General features: G+C 49.4%; 1 protein-coding gene across 1 annotated transcript in view; it reads left to right on the top strand.

The window, feature by feature from the left end:
• Positions 1 to 14093, top strand: part of LOC149301344 (telomerase-binding protein EST1A-like) — a 66939-nt gene that overhangs the window by 18803 nt on the left and 34043 nt on the right. The window contains exons 11-12 of the mRNA XM_089483893.1: positions 12954 to 13070; positions 13368 to 13530. Coding sequence (XP_089340019.1) covers positions 12954 to 13070; positions 13368 to 13530 — 280 coding nt within the window. The remainder of the gene's footprint in view (positions 1 to 12953; positions 13071 to 13367; positions 13531 to 14093) is intronic.

Genomic DNA, 14093 nt, shown 5'->3' with positions numbered 1-14093 from the left:
GGTTTCCAGACCCTTCACCATTTTTGTCGCCCTCCAGTTTCTCAATGTCCTTTCTGAATTGTGGCGCCCAGAACTGGACACAATATTCTAGGTGGGGCCTGACCAAGGAGAGAGAGGAGCAGAGTGTAAGAGAGAGAAAGAGACAGACAGAGAGGGAGGAAGGAAGGAAGGAAGGAAGGAAGGAAGGAAGGAGAAAATGGTTTACTTTAGGCTGTAAACTTGAATTCACTGGACCAAGTTCCATTGAACTTAATAAGACAAACATTTAAGCTTGGAAAGCTTTGGAGGGTCTCTTTTTGGAGCACGACTCCCAGAATCCCCCAGCCAGCTGGTTGGCTGGCTGGGGAATTCTGGGACTTGTGATCCAAAACAAAGAAGAAGAAGAGGGAAGTAACTTCCCCAGACTTTGAACCAAAGCCACACCGAGGCGAATGTCCCTGTGTGAGGAAGTCAGGGGAAGGTGCGACTCCAGTGTCCCAAAACAGAGCTGCCGGACCCTCCATCCCTCTCCCCGAAAGTTGTGCTGAGCGGAAGCCCCCGCGTGCGAGCTCGCCCTCTCGGGGGCCCATCTGCGCTTGCCGAGCGAGACGCGCCGCAGCTGCCACGGCTGCGAGTCCCTGGCACAAGGAGCAGGCTGCGTCTGCTGGGGTTTACTGCTGTCTACATTGAAACATGGCCGGGTGTGTGTGTGCGCGTATGTGTGTATATGTGGGGAGAAGAGAGGCAGAATGGAAGAGTTGGTGGCACTGGGCCAGTCCCAGTTCTCCTGCCCCCATCCATCCATCCCAACCTTCTTCCCCCCCCCCCCCCATCCCTAAAATGCTTTAAAGTCACATTTCCAAGCCAGACATAGAATTAATCTCTGGGCACTTTAGATTGCTGGCAGACCAAAGCAGGATGTGGGATATATTTTTTTCCCTTCTTTCTCCCCCTCCTCTTCTCTCTCTCTCTCTCTCTTTCTCTCTCTCTGTGTCTTGGCTGACTTTTTTACCTCTGGAAGAATTTGGAAGGGCCGTGAGATCCCCCCCCCCCCAACGCCTCCTCCTCCTCCTCGCTCTCACTCTCTCTGCCTTTTTCCGCCTCGGTGCCGAGCAGCTTTTCCTACACACTGATCGCCCTGCTGTGGCTTCGCCCCTAATAGATTTCATATGTCGATGCCGTTGACATCAGTATCAAACTATTCTACATGTGATCTGGTGTATTTCCTGCAGGAAATCTGCAAGATATTTATTAAGAACTAATAAAATAAACCTCTCCCGAGCTTTTAGGTAGTTTTCAATTGTTCGCGTCTCCCTCGCTTCCTTTTATCAGCCAGCGGGTTTTAGATTATTATAAGGTTTTCTTTTTTACTCTTGTTTTTGTTTTGGAGTCTTCCCTCCTCCCTCATCCTTCCAAAGGGTTGGGGGGGGGAGGGTTTGAAAAGCAATATTCTTCTTCCTTCGTGCCCCCACCAGCACAAAATACAATTGTTGGGGTGGTTGGCGAGGGCACCAGAGAAGAGCAGCCTTTGTGCAATTGTGTGAGTGTGTCTGTGTGCTTTATTTTGGGGGGGGGGCAGAGCGGATGGCCGCCCTTTGCTCCTCTGGACCGCCCTTCTTGTACTATTGTTAGCCCTCGCAGATGGAGCCGGTTAGCTTGCAAATGAAAGGAATCCCGGTCAAGAAGCCAGGCCACTTTGCGGAATCACCAGCCTGGGGGCAAAACAACCCAGGTACATGTGTTTGACCCTTTTTCTTCAGGGATCTGAATCCTGAGCAATCCTGTGTGGTTGGGAAGCAACCCTCAAGGAGGACCAACGTCTCCTCTGCCTCCAAGATCAGAAGCTCTCAGAATCCCCCAGCCATGCAGTCCAGAAAGGCGGTTTTTCCAGCTCTGCTGGCTGGTGTTTGTGGAGAATTCTGTCACTTTTACTTGTCGTGTAGTGGTTTAACCATTGGTTCGAATGCCATCTCAGCCATGTAAACCCAGTGGATGACCTTGGGAAAATGACAGTCTCTCAGCCTCAGAGGAAGGCAGTGGCAATCCCCCTCTGAACAAATCTTGCCAAGAAACCCCCTTGATAGTGGTGACACAAGTCAGAAGCAACTTGAAGGCACACAACAGCAACAAACTCTGTTTCCGTCTTCAAAAAACAAAACAGCTTTCCCCACTCTCCACTCAGTTGGGAGTTATAGCCCAAAAAAGCACGATTTTCCAGCTCTTCTTGTGCAGTTTGGGGAGCATATATTCCAAAAAGTGAGCTTTTCCCAGCTGAGGACAGTTGCCCTAGGATTTATGCTGAGACTCCTCTGCCCAACCCATTATCCCCCATTCCCACCATGATGGCTGTCAAGCTTTGGGAGCAGTCTCAAGTGGGGGGGGGGCTGCTTTGGATGGACTCACCTGTCCCCTCCAAAGTCTCATTGAGAAAAGGGTCAGGAAGACTCAGTCCAGCCATACCACTGCAGCACCAAGGACCAGCCACAGCAAAAGGTGCACCAAGGTTGCCCGGCCCGGCTAGCTGGTAGCCGTCTACTGGTGATGAACTCAGTGCTTTGCAGCCATACTCCTGGTGTCCAGGATGGCTGTCTGGGAAGGAGCAGGGATGCTGTTGAGTCCTTTTGGCAGAAGACAAAATTAAAGGAAGGAAAGGAATCTTTATGAGCACCACATGGCAGTGGGCAATTTGGCAGTAAAGCCTCCCTGTGGTGCATGTCCTTCCCATTTTGCATTTCTCTCTGTCCTTATGAATATATGTATATCTTTACATTTAACTTATAATACATTCCTCTGTATTTCTTTACCCTCTGCTGAGTTTGCCAAGGCAGGCTGCCCACCGCTGTGCCTGGCCTGTACCCGTCCTTGAGGGTGTCTGAGGCTGGCATGGGAAGAAAGGAAGCGCCGTTTTCCAAGAACTCTGCTCTTTCTCAGCTTGATAAGCGTTTAAACGAAAGGCCGCTCGATTGGAATTGGCAGGGCCTCCTCATTCTTTTGTCTGTCTGTTTATTTTCCCCCCTCGTCCTCCACATGTGCTCTGCAGCCCGCAACCAAAAGGCATCCCCCCCAGAACCAGAGGGCTGGAGGAGGACCACCGCAGATCCCCACTTGGGTTGCCATTGGGCTCCGGGACTGATGCCATGGAGGCCAAGGCTGAGACAGGGATGGACCGGTCCAGAGGAAGGACGTGTCCCTGTTGGAATGGAAAGGCCGCGTTCCAAGGCGAAAGTCTCCATCCGCTCCTTAGGCATGTGCTCCTGAGTTCTGCCATATCTTCATGAGGATTGGAAACTTGGCTTTGCAGTTTGAATTCTGGGGTCCTCAGGACAACTCCAGCACTTTTGAAAGATGAAACACCTGAAAGTTACAAGGAGGTTCTCGCTCAGCATTAGGAAGATCTCCTTGATGTTAAGAGCTGTTCTGTGAGTGGAGCATGGACTCCCTCAGAGGGTGGCAGGTCTTTGAACAGAGATGGAGTGGCCATATTTGAGGAGTGCTGTAGTTGTGTCTTCCTGCATGGCAGAAGGAAGTTGGACTAGGTAGCCCTTGGGGGTCCATTCCAGGTCTAAGGTTTTGTGGACATTATGATACAAACCTTTTGAAATATCTGAAGGTACAAGGAAGTTCTGACTCAACATTAGGAAGCTCTTCTTAATGTTAAAACTGGTCTGGAGTGGAACGTGGACTGCCTCAGACCCTCCTTCTTTGGCAACGTTTGAACAGAGGTTGACTGGGTGTCTTTTGTGGAACGCTTTAGTTGTGTCTTCCTGTGTGGCAGAAGCGGGTTGGACTACTTAGCCTTTGGGGATCCCTTCCAGGTCTGGGAAGCTGCAGTGGAGGTTTTTCGGTACGTTTAGTTTGGGAAGGCATAGAGCAGGAGATGTTATGATACAGATATCTTGAAATATCTGGAAGTGGCGAGGAAGCTCTGACTCAACCTTAGGAAGATCTTGTAGCACCTTTGAGACTAACTGGAAGAAAGAATTTGGCAGAATTTGGTGAAGAATGCATCTGAAGAAGTAGACTGAAGTCAATGAAAGCTCACGCTTTCTTTCTTTCAGAAGGTTGTGTCTTCTTGCATGGCAGTGGGGCTGGACTAGGGTACCCTTAGGGATCCCAAATCTAAGATTCTATTGATCCTCACCTACAAGGACTGAAGGGTCATTGCATCCATAGTGGCTACACACTGGCCCCATGAGCCACAAGGTCCAGCAACATTGGGGCGCCAGCCCATGAGTCTACTTGGAGTTGAAGCCACGCATGGCGTCTGCCAGCCCAAATGCCCGCTGACGCTCTCCCCCTTCCTCACGACATCCCTCCTTTCTCCTCTTTTCCTCCTTGGCTTCTTCCCTGGGTGTCTTCTCTCCTTTCCACATACACACACACACACACACCCCCGGTCTATCTTTTTCCATCTCTCTGTCTCTCTCTTTCTCTCCATAACAGTTTTTAATAATGTTTTAGTTAGTTCCAGCCTTCTTCTGCTGCTGCTTCGTCTTCTTCTCCTTTCCCTACCCCCCCCCCAAATCCCTCAATGGATCCCATTGGAAAAAAAAGCATTTTGAAAGGAAACAGTTATACACTTCCCTTCCTTTGAAACTCTGCTGGCACCTTTTCCAGTGCAGTAAACCATACAACATGGGCTTTCAGAGTTTCCAAACACAGACATGCTGGCGTTAAATTTATGAAAAAATATTTTATTCGGCCGTGGACTGGAGCGCGAGGCTCGGAGCAGCCGGTCAAAGTTGAAACCCAAGCCTGGGCTTGGAATTGCCTCCCCAGCTTGCCAGGAAAAGCCGCCGCGGCAGCAGGGAGAGAAAGCCTGGCTGGTCTTCCAGGGAATGGACAGCCCTTGCCTCGCTCTGTTGCTGCTGGACAGTCCTCTCCCGAAGGGGAGGTGGGCCGTAGGGGGGCGCTTGGGCCTTTGGCCTCCTGGCCAAGGCTACTGAGGGCCAGCCAGTCCAGGATTGGAGGCTGTTCTTCAAAAGATGCTGCAGACAACTGATTCTGCAGAGACTTCCGGCACCAACCGTACATCGAAAATATAGTGGGCCCTTGGTATCCGCTGGGGTTTGGTTCCAGGATCCCCCATGGGTACCAAAATCCATGGATGCTCAAGTCCTATTACAACAATGGGGTGTTTTTTGTTGTTGTTACTACTACTCCTGTTACTACTACTACTACTACTACTACTACAGTGGGCCCTTGGTATCTACTGGGGTTTGGTTCCAGGAACCCTCAAGATAATAAAATCTGCGGATGTTGAAGTTCCATTATATACAATGGATTATTATTATTATCATTATTACTACTACTACTACTGTGCGTGCTTGGTAGCCACTGTGTTTTGGTTCCAGGATCCGAAGTCCCATCACACACAATGGCTTATTATTATTATTATTATTATTATTTGCAGTGGGCCCTTAGTATCCTTGACTGGGGCTTGGTTCCAGGATCCCCCAGGAATATCAAAATCCATAGATGCTCAAGTCCATTATACAGTATATACAATGGGTTATTATTATTATTATTATTATTATTATTATTATTACTGCAATGGACTTTTGGTATCCCCTGGGGTTTGATGACCTCAGAAGGTGTCTTGTGATGTTAGAGGGTATCTGTGGCTAATCCAGGCTGCACTGCTTGGGAATGATGGGGGCTGCAGTCTAACCTGTCAGGAAGGACCCTATTTTAGACTAAGCTGGATGTAATATGCCCTTTCCCTCTTGACTTTGCCTTGGCTTGTGAGGAGGGTTGCTTTCTCTTAGACTCTACTGCACCAGTTAAACTAGCAGCTTAGTTGGTTCTGTGAGCCTCTGGATTGGAGGGCATCTCTTTTCCTCCAACTCCTGCTCACATCCATTTCCTTTGCATCCTTGGAGCATCCATCATCAAGGTGATGAGGCTCACATTCCATCTCCACTAGGGCACCTTTCCCACCTTGCTGCCCTCCCAGTGTGTTGGACTACGACTCCCATCACCCCGGCCAATCCCCCAGACTTTGGAATCTCCTTTTCCTCTGCTACTTCCTTGCCATACCTTTTCTTCTTCTCTCTTTTCTTGGTCATCCTGTTTTTGGCATCACTTCCATTTTTGGTACAATAAAGAACCCAGCAATTAGTAAGTGATGCCCACACCACCATTTGTGATATTGTACCTGCTGCTTTCTCTCTAAATGCTCCTGCATCATCTCCATAGCATCAGAATATTGCAAAATGCCCGTGTGGCGAGGGCTGTTGCTGAAAAGCAACCTGGCATTTTAAAAATACATAAAGTATTGGAAGGCTTTGGGGGCCGACCAGGAGAGCCACTGCGAAGGGGGGCCATGAAGCCACCTGGTCCTCCCTGTTTGGCTTCCTTGGCACCATTGTCCCTCGGCTTCCCTCTGCCCGCTGTCACCCGGCGGCGCATGGAAATGGCTTCTCAGCATGTTTGGGCTTCAGGGCCCTTTTCAGGAAATTTCTGAGAATAACATGTTCTAAAAATGGGAGCCTTTTTCCACCGATACTTCCGGGAAAAGGCAAGGTTAATTTTAGCTGCAGCGCCCATTTCCGTTTTGAGCCTTGGCTGGTGTGTGTGCATTGTGTGTGTGTGTGTGTGTGTGTGTTGTGTCGCATCGCAGAGCCAGCTATCCCAACGGAGGGGAAGCCGGTCTTGCATGGATGCAGCCCCTCCGCTGCATCCTTACCCCTCTGGCTGAAAATGAACGGGACGTCAGACTGAGCGAGCGTCCGGAGTGGTGCTCTGGGCCCCGAACCGGTCCATGGAGCCCTTGCGCAGCACAGCTTCCTGTGCAAGTCCCGGGCAGGCCCTGCGGCATCGGCTGGGAATAGGTCATTAATTTTTATACTTTCCCCTGTAAACCATCGACCCTTTTTATGATGTCAGGAGGGATTCCTTAATTTTGCAGCTGCTTCCTGGTTACGTCAGAGGAGAGCCTCTTCTCCTCCAACCCCCCCCCTCAGTGGAGGTTTTTTAGGGGGGGGGAGGAACAAATGAAGTGTTGAGTATCTAATGGCTTCCATGGGGAGTCCCACTCCAGTCTTGCCCTTCTTCTGCTTTCTAGAGCAGGCCTTGCCTTGCCATCCTCTCTTCTTCTGTCCTCCCCACTTTGCAAAAACAGGGGCTGGGAAGGCCTGGACAGCCATAGCTATGCCCCCTGCGTCCGTGGACATCACTCTGGCCATATATGTGCTGCTGGGCATCTTTGGGGCTGTAGAAAATGATGTTCCAGTCAGGGGTGTGCAGAATAACTGACTCCAGGAGAGGTGTATTTTGCCCTGTCCCCCGTCTTGCTTTCCTCGGGCAATGCCCTCTCACCAGGACAGCTGGTAGCTTGTTGGCATTGCTTTGCAAATTTCATTCTCTAAACAACAATTGAGCCCTCTTTGGGTGTATTTTACTTAGACCTGCTGATCGAAAACCTGTGGCACTCTGCAGTGGCCCAGTCTTAAGAGTGTGAGAGTCAAAATAATGGGCAAGGGGCAGGAAAGATGTGTCTCCTGCAAGAACCTACCTGCAGTCGCTTAACTTGGGGGTCTCAGTTTTTATCAGACAGAAGACACCCTGGACAAGTTAGAGGATAGAAAATCCCTGGAGTGGTGTGGGTTGTCAAAATGAAGGATAAGGCATACAATGCAGTCTGTGATGCCACAGGGAATTGCGAAAGAAGTGCCTTTGAGCTCTTCTTTGAAAGCACTCGATCCCATAGGATGCAGCTGCACATTGCAAAGCTTTAAGCCGATTGAAGGCTGTCCTTCAATATGTCATTTCAAAAGAAGGCTCTCCTAGTTTCTCTTTAAAAGTTGACATCTGCAGGGACTGGGGTTTGCATGTTCCCTACGACAAGAGGCCCTTCTCTGGGCTTTGGGTGGAAATCTTCCTGAGAGGTACCTTCTGATCGCAATAGCTTGGAAGGGGGTACGCTTGCAGGATTTGACCACCAGCCCTACTGCTTTTGGTGAAGTACCTTTCTGAGTTTTGTGACTAGGGGTTGGAAGAGACCACAGGAACCGTCTAGTTCAGCCTCCTGCCGTGCAGGAATACCAAAGTAAGGAACTCCTGGGAGACCCCCACCCAACCTCCCTTCAAATATCAAAAGACGAGCTTAAGAAAGGGAAGGAGGCCCTCTTCACTGTGAAGAGGGGCTAAGGATGGATCCTCATCTTCCCGCTCTCTGCCTCCAACCCCCCATCTCTTCCTCCATTGTCTCCTCTGGCAACTGGATGAAAAGGCTCCATCTTGCCCCTTCCTTCAGGTCCATTCCCTTGACCCAGAGAGCTGGCTGAACTTTGGCTGTTTGGGCCTTGTCTGCAGCCTGCGATTTTGGGGCAGCGCTGCTTGGAATGGCCCATCATCTCTCATTCTTGACGGAGATACTGGTCTCTCCTCCTCTTCTTCCTAGTCTGGTGAGCCTTTAGCCTGGGTCTTAGAAGGAAGCAGGATGAAGCAGCTGCTGCTCCCCACCCTTCACCCCCCACCCGCTGCTGCTTTTCTCCTCTTCTCTTGCCCACTTCCTGCAAAAAGGCCAGCAGTGGGGCAAGGCTTAGAGGGGGACCTGCGGTGCCAGGCATGTCTGGCTGGGAGTGACTCACCAGGCAAGAACTCCTGCGAGTGTCTGAACAGCAGCCACTATGATAAGGGAAGAAGCAGCAGGACCAGCTCTTTGCCTCCAGGTGGGGTCAGCTGGGGAGGGAAGGAAGGAGGCAGCCGGCTAGCTGTGGTCACTTTCGGCCCTGCCAGCCAGCCAGCCGAGGGGGGGAGCGGGCCGCCGTCTCCCATCCATCCTTCCTCAGCTGCTGCTGAGGCAGTCAGTGAGGTATCAGGAGGCTGCTGGGTGGCTGGGATCTCTTCATCTGTCTGTATGGCCTCCTCCTCCATGTCTGCAGAGATGCCCCCCCATTCTCCCTCTGCCTTCCAATATACAGCTGTTGTCAGCCCTCCTCCCCTCCTTTCATTTCTAGCAAGGCCTAGGTGGAAATCATGGACCTAAACACCCAAAAGGCGCCATCAGATCCTGTCTTGGAAGCTAAGCATGGTCAGCCTTGATGAATACTTAGATGGAGACCACCAACAGATACCAGCTGCTGTTGGCAGTATTTCAGAGGAAGTAACTGGCAAAACCACCTCTTCAGAGGCTTCCTTGCCTAAGAAAACCCTCAACCCATAAGTTGACAAAAGCCCAGAGGGAACATAGACACATGCACACAGGTGGAAGTCCCTTTCTTTTCTTTTTTTCTTTTTATTATTATTATTATTATTAAAATACTCTTTACAATATATATACAACAAAAAAAGAATAATCTTACATAAGATTACTGAATCCTGTTAACCCCCTCCCCCCCATAAAAAGGACTTCCGATACAAATTCCTTCTTCATTCAACTTTCTTCATTATGTTCTGTTCTTCAGTATTTCTTATATTCTATTCCTCGGTTCGTGATTATTATTAACTTCCTTATCTCTCCAGAATTCTCAGTACATGTTAACGTTACATTGAACAAGACTGTGACCTATCTCTTCCATGTGAAGCCTTCTTATCATTTAATATCTTCATTTCAGGGAAATTATCCTATCTTCCCTCATACATATCTCAAGAGGTGTCTTCTCCATATCTTGTTATCTATTTTACTTAAATTAAAAATTAACTTTCATTAATTACCTCAGATATCCTTTGTTTCTTCTATAACTACTATACATTCAATTTCTCATAGCATTCCCATCACTTATTATTTAACATCTGCCCATCTCTTTTCACAAAATCTTATCAATGGTTTCCATATTCTTTCCACATTATTATCATACATTTCTTCATCTCGGAGATGCATTGTGATCATGTTCATATCTATCACTTCCACCGCCTTAATCAACCATTCATCCACGTCAATATTATCCTAGTTCTTCCAGTTTTTAGCAATTATAATTCTCGCCGAAGTAATAAGATATAGAACTGGTTTCGAAAACCGTCTTATCTCTTTGTCCTCTATAATATTTAACAAATAAGTTTCTGGTACCAATTTAACATTTAAATTATATATTCTCAGTATAATCCTGTGTACCTCTTTCCAAAATATTTGAATATTAGGGCATGTCCACTACATATGGAAAAAGGACCCATGATGTTTTCTACATCTCCAGCAATTTCCTTCAGTAGTTTTATACATTTTAGCCAATCTGGCCGTGGGGAGATACCACCTATGAAGCATCTTTATGTAATTTTCCTTTATATCTATGCATACTGTAAAGTCAAAGTCTTTTCCCCATGCTCTTTCCCAGTTTTCAAGTTTTATCCTCCTGATGCTAAAAGCCTCTCTGCGGTGCAAAAAGGGGGTAGGCTCCTCGCTTCACTGAAAGTTTTTAAAGAGATGATCAAGTTGAGCCACACTTGGCTTCTTTGCCTGATCAGGGCTTGTGGTAATTCCTGCCCCTCCTTCAAATGTCGCCTCGACAGTGCAGAACATCTCTGGATTTGGGATCCATGGCTTGGCCCCCTACCCACCTGGCAACTCTGGACCCTGGAGTATGGACTGGAGGTCAGCCATGCTATTCCTGTCCAGCACAGCAGCCTCTGCAAGACAGAGTTTCTTCCCAGCTCCTTCAGCCAAGCTTTCAGGGCCCCGGGGGCCACGTGGGGAGAGGGAGAAGCTGGTGCTGGTGTTGGCATCACTGCATGTGCTTTCTCCCTGCTTTCCCTGGCCTTTCTTCCTCCAGCGTTGGATAGGGTGCCCCTTCCATGCCCTTTGCCTTGTCCTCTCTCACTTCCTGCGGTCAGCCTGGCCTGGCCTGGCTGGGCTGCCCTCCAGGAAGGTCTGGCCCTGGTGTCCAGCACACCCTGGCAGGCAGGGCTGTGTGTGTGTGTGTGTGTGTGTGTGTTTATCACTTTTCCTGGAGATTATCTGCTTAAGCACTCCTTGACAGTTACAATAACAAGGGCAGCGCTCTCCCTTTCCCAGCAGAAGGACACTGGGCTGCCGCTGAAAGATGTATAGCGCTAATTAGAAACGCATAACATCCGGCCACATGGCAGCCTTCTCCCGGCCGCTCCATTTCCTGAGACCCGACAACTTTTGACGACAGTTGGTTTATGTTTTCCATGAATATTATGTTCTCTGGGAAACCAGGATCACCTCTTGGCTAGGATGGGAGCCCAGGTAGACAGATGGAAGCCGGAACAGTGCCAGGGACTCGAGACAAGGGGCAGCGCCAGGCGTGAGGAGGGCAGGGACTCCTAAACATCCTATACCTGGCATGATGGGCTTTTGTCAGGTTCCCCAGAACCTGGCAGAAGTTCTGGAAGGGGACCTTCCGGTCGAAGCGCATCTGCATGGCCACAGTGCCACTCATGCCTGGCTTTTTGCCCAAGGGTTGTGTGGGGTCAGGTGCCCTTAGCAGCACTCGGGTGGTCTGTGCAAGCGTCCTCAAGCCCCGCGAGCAAGGAGGACCTGCTCCACAAACCTACCTCTGCACTCTTGCTCGAAAACCTCATCTCTACAAGGGGAGCCCTCTGGGCTTGGCTTACCCCCCTTCCGATCCGTAGGCGTGGGAAATTTAAACGCCAGACTGAGAATCACTTAGCAAAACGAGAGGAGCTTTCTCTGCATGCCGGAAAACAGTACCAAAATGAGCGCCAGCGCTGTTGCGTTGCCACCCTGCAGGGCTTTGTGTGTGTCCCGCAGTTGTGCCGCTCATGTGCCAAACGGCTGGGCCGGGTAGAATTTGAGCTCAGCACTGTGTTTTCCTTAGAAATTTAGCAAGTGTGTGTGTCTCTGTGTTAGAGAATGGGATGAAGAGGTGAAGGAGGAATAAGTTTCTTGCCCATGTTGCTGCAAAGGCAGGTTTGGAAGCCAGGAAGAGAGATAGAAGTCCTCTAGGTTGGCGGGGCAGCTGCAGGGGCATATCTTCATGCAAACACATACACACTCCCAGTAGGCCACACTGGTGCATTCTGGTGTGTTTTGGCTTGTTACATCACCTCCATCTGCTCTTGTGGCTCATTTTCAGCTATTTTTGGTGAAAGGGAGAAGCAAATCTTGGAAGGTAATGACTTCTCTTGGGGTGAAAAATCTGTTGAAAATGGGCCCCAAAATTGGCCCAGCGCTCTACATCATGGTGCCTACCGCTCCCATCTGCTCCTGCCAGCATGATCAGTGGGAAGAGATTGTGGGAGTTGTAGTAGTCCCAAACACACAGACTGCCAAAGGCCTTCTGCACCCTGGTGATGTCCAAGGAGACCTCCAGACCCACAGCAGCCTTTCAACGGTGGTCCACTGGGCCCTGACCAGCCCTCCTGTGGACAAGCCCAGTAGATCTTCACCTCAGGCCAAATGTGATAAAGGTTTCTCTGCTTCACTCACACAGGGCTGTGTGGGCTGCCATGGGGGATAAAGAGGGATGAAGAATCCTTGGGGTCATATTTATTGTTTGTTTGTTTGTTGTTACCCTCCTCAATCCAATATAGGGAGAGGCGGGATACAAATTATTATTATTATTATTATTATTATTATTATTATTATTATTATATGAGCCATTGCCACCCCTTCCTCCCAACCCCTTGGGATGGCCCAAGGCAACTGGTGTCCATTTTGGGGGTTTGCATCGTCCTTCCTTGGTCCACCAACTGATGTTTCCTTAATTGACAAAGCCACTATAGTCTTCTTCCATGTTGACGGACTCCGCCTGTTTTGACTGAATTTTTTTAAGTCTATGTTTTTCTTGTACTTTTGCTGCCTTTTTGTGAGTTATCTTGAGTCCTCATTTTGGGAGAAAGTCAGGATATGGATGGATGGATGGATGGATGGATGGATGGATGGATGGATGAAGGTAGTTGGGGGGGTATTTGCTTTGTGGGGGCAACATTCCCCTTCCGACCGTGGTCTGCCAGAACAGAGAGGTTGCTTTGGGATGGATTGTATCCTAGAGTCCCTTCTGGCCTGGCAGTGGGGTAACCATTTCCTTGCTTGCCTCCCTCTCCCACAGAGTGTCTCTCAGAAGACTGCCGCTCAGTGATCCAAGAACAGGCCACAGCGCTGGGACTCTCCATGTTCGCTCTGCTGGTCAAGCGTTGCTCGGACCTTCTGCGGGAGGTCTCTCCAGGTAAGCAGGGGAAAGGGGTGGCGGGAGGTCCTGTTTACCTTGTAAGCTTCTCTGGACCCTTTTCAGGGAATTCAAAAACCATTTTCCTAGATTCTGGTCCAATTTAGAAATCTGCCCTCAGTCTGCTGCCACACCCAGTTTGGGCCTAGCAGCTTTTGTTCTTTCCCAAATCATTTTCTCCCTAAACCAGAGGAGCAGGACTGAAGGTCCATGATGTGGAAGAGGGAGCCAGGGGGGATCCTTGCTTGCCCCTCGCTCCCACCCACCCCACTTTCTTCCTCTCATCTTTCTTGGTAGCAAGTCCATCCCCGGAGGGCCCTGAGGACGACGACATCAAAGTCTCCTCCTTGCCACCGGACCTGAAGGAGTTTCTGCCCAGCATCAAGGTCTGGTCGGACTGGATGCTTGGATACTCGGACACCTGGAACCCACCGCCCAGCGCTCTGGAGCTTCCTCGATCGTACGTCAGTCCTCTCTTTCTACTCCCACCCTTCTTTCATCCCCCAGTCTTTTCAAAATGAAACGTGTATCGGTTTGTGTCAGAGGTTAGTGAGAAAAACTTAGCTTTCTGGAGCACAGGAGGAGAGATTCTACCTAAACGTTAGGAAGAAGGTTAATGTAAGAGATGTTTTTAAGACTGGGATAGATTGCCTTGGAGGGTGGAGGAGAGTCTCCTCCTTTGGAGGTTTCTAAGCAGAGGCTGGAAGAGCGTCTCTGAGGAGACTCCTGCATGGTGGGGGGTTGGACTGGGTAGACCTTGGGGTCCCTTGCAGCTCTATGGTTCTCTGATGACAAACTTAACAGGATAATAAATTTGTCCTCATGCAAACAATACTTATTTTCTGCTGCTCCGGAGACTAGGACACAAACCAATAGATTTAAATTGCAGAGAAAACGACTCTTCAGAGAAACACTGTTGGGCTTTTTGACCAAACTGCACTGTTTTGTGCACAAAACTGGTTATCCCCACAGAACAAGTCCTCTGCAACATTTTAGGAGGTTCACATACAGGGAAAATACTAT

This window comes from Sceloporus occidentalis, unplaced genomic scaffold (genome assembly GCF_023333645.1).
Source record: "Sceloporus occidentalis isolate IW3139 unplaced genomic scaffold, rSceOcc1.0.p SCAF_21, whole genome shotgun sequence".
Classification (NCBI taxonomy): domain Eukaryota; kingdom Metazoa; phylum Chordata; class Lepidosauria; order Squamata; family Phrynosomatidae; genus Sceloporus; species Sceloporus occidentalis.
Note: the sequence above shows the minus strand (reverse complement) of the source record. Positions and strands in the feature narration are given on the sequence as shown.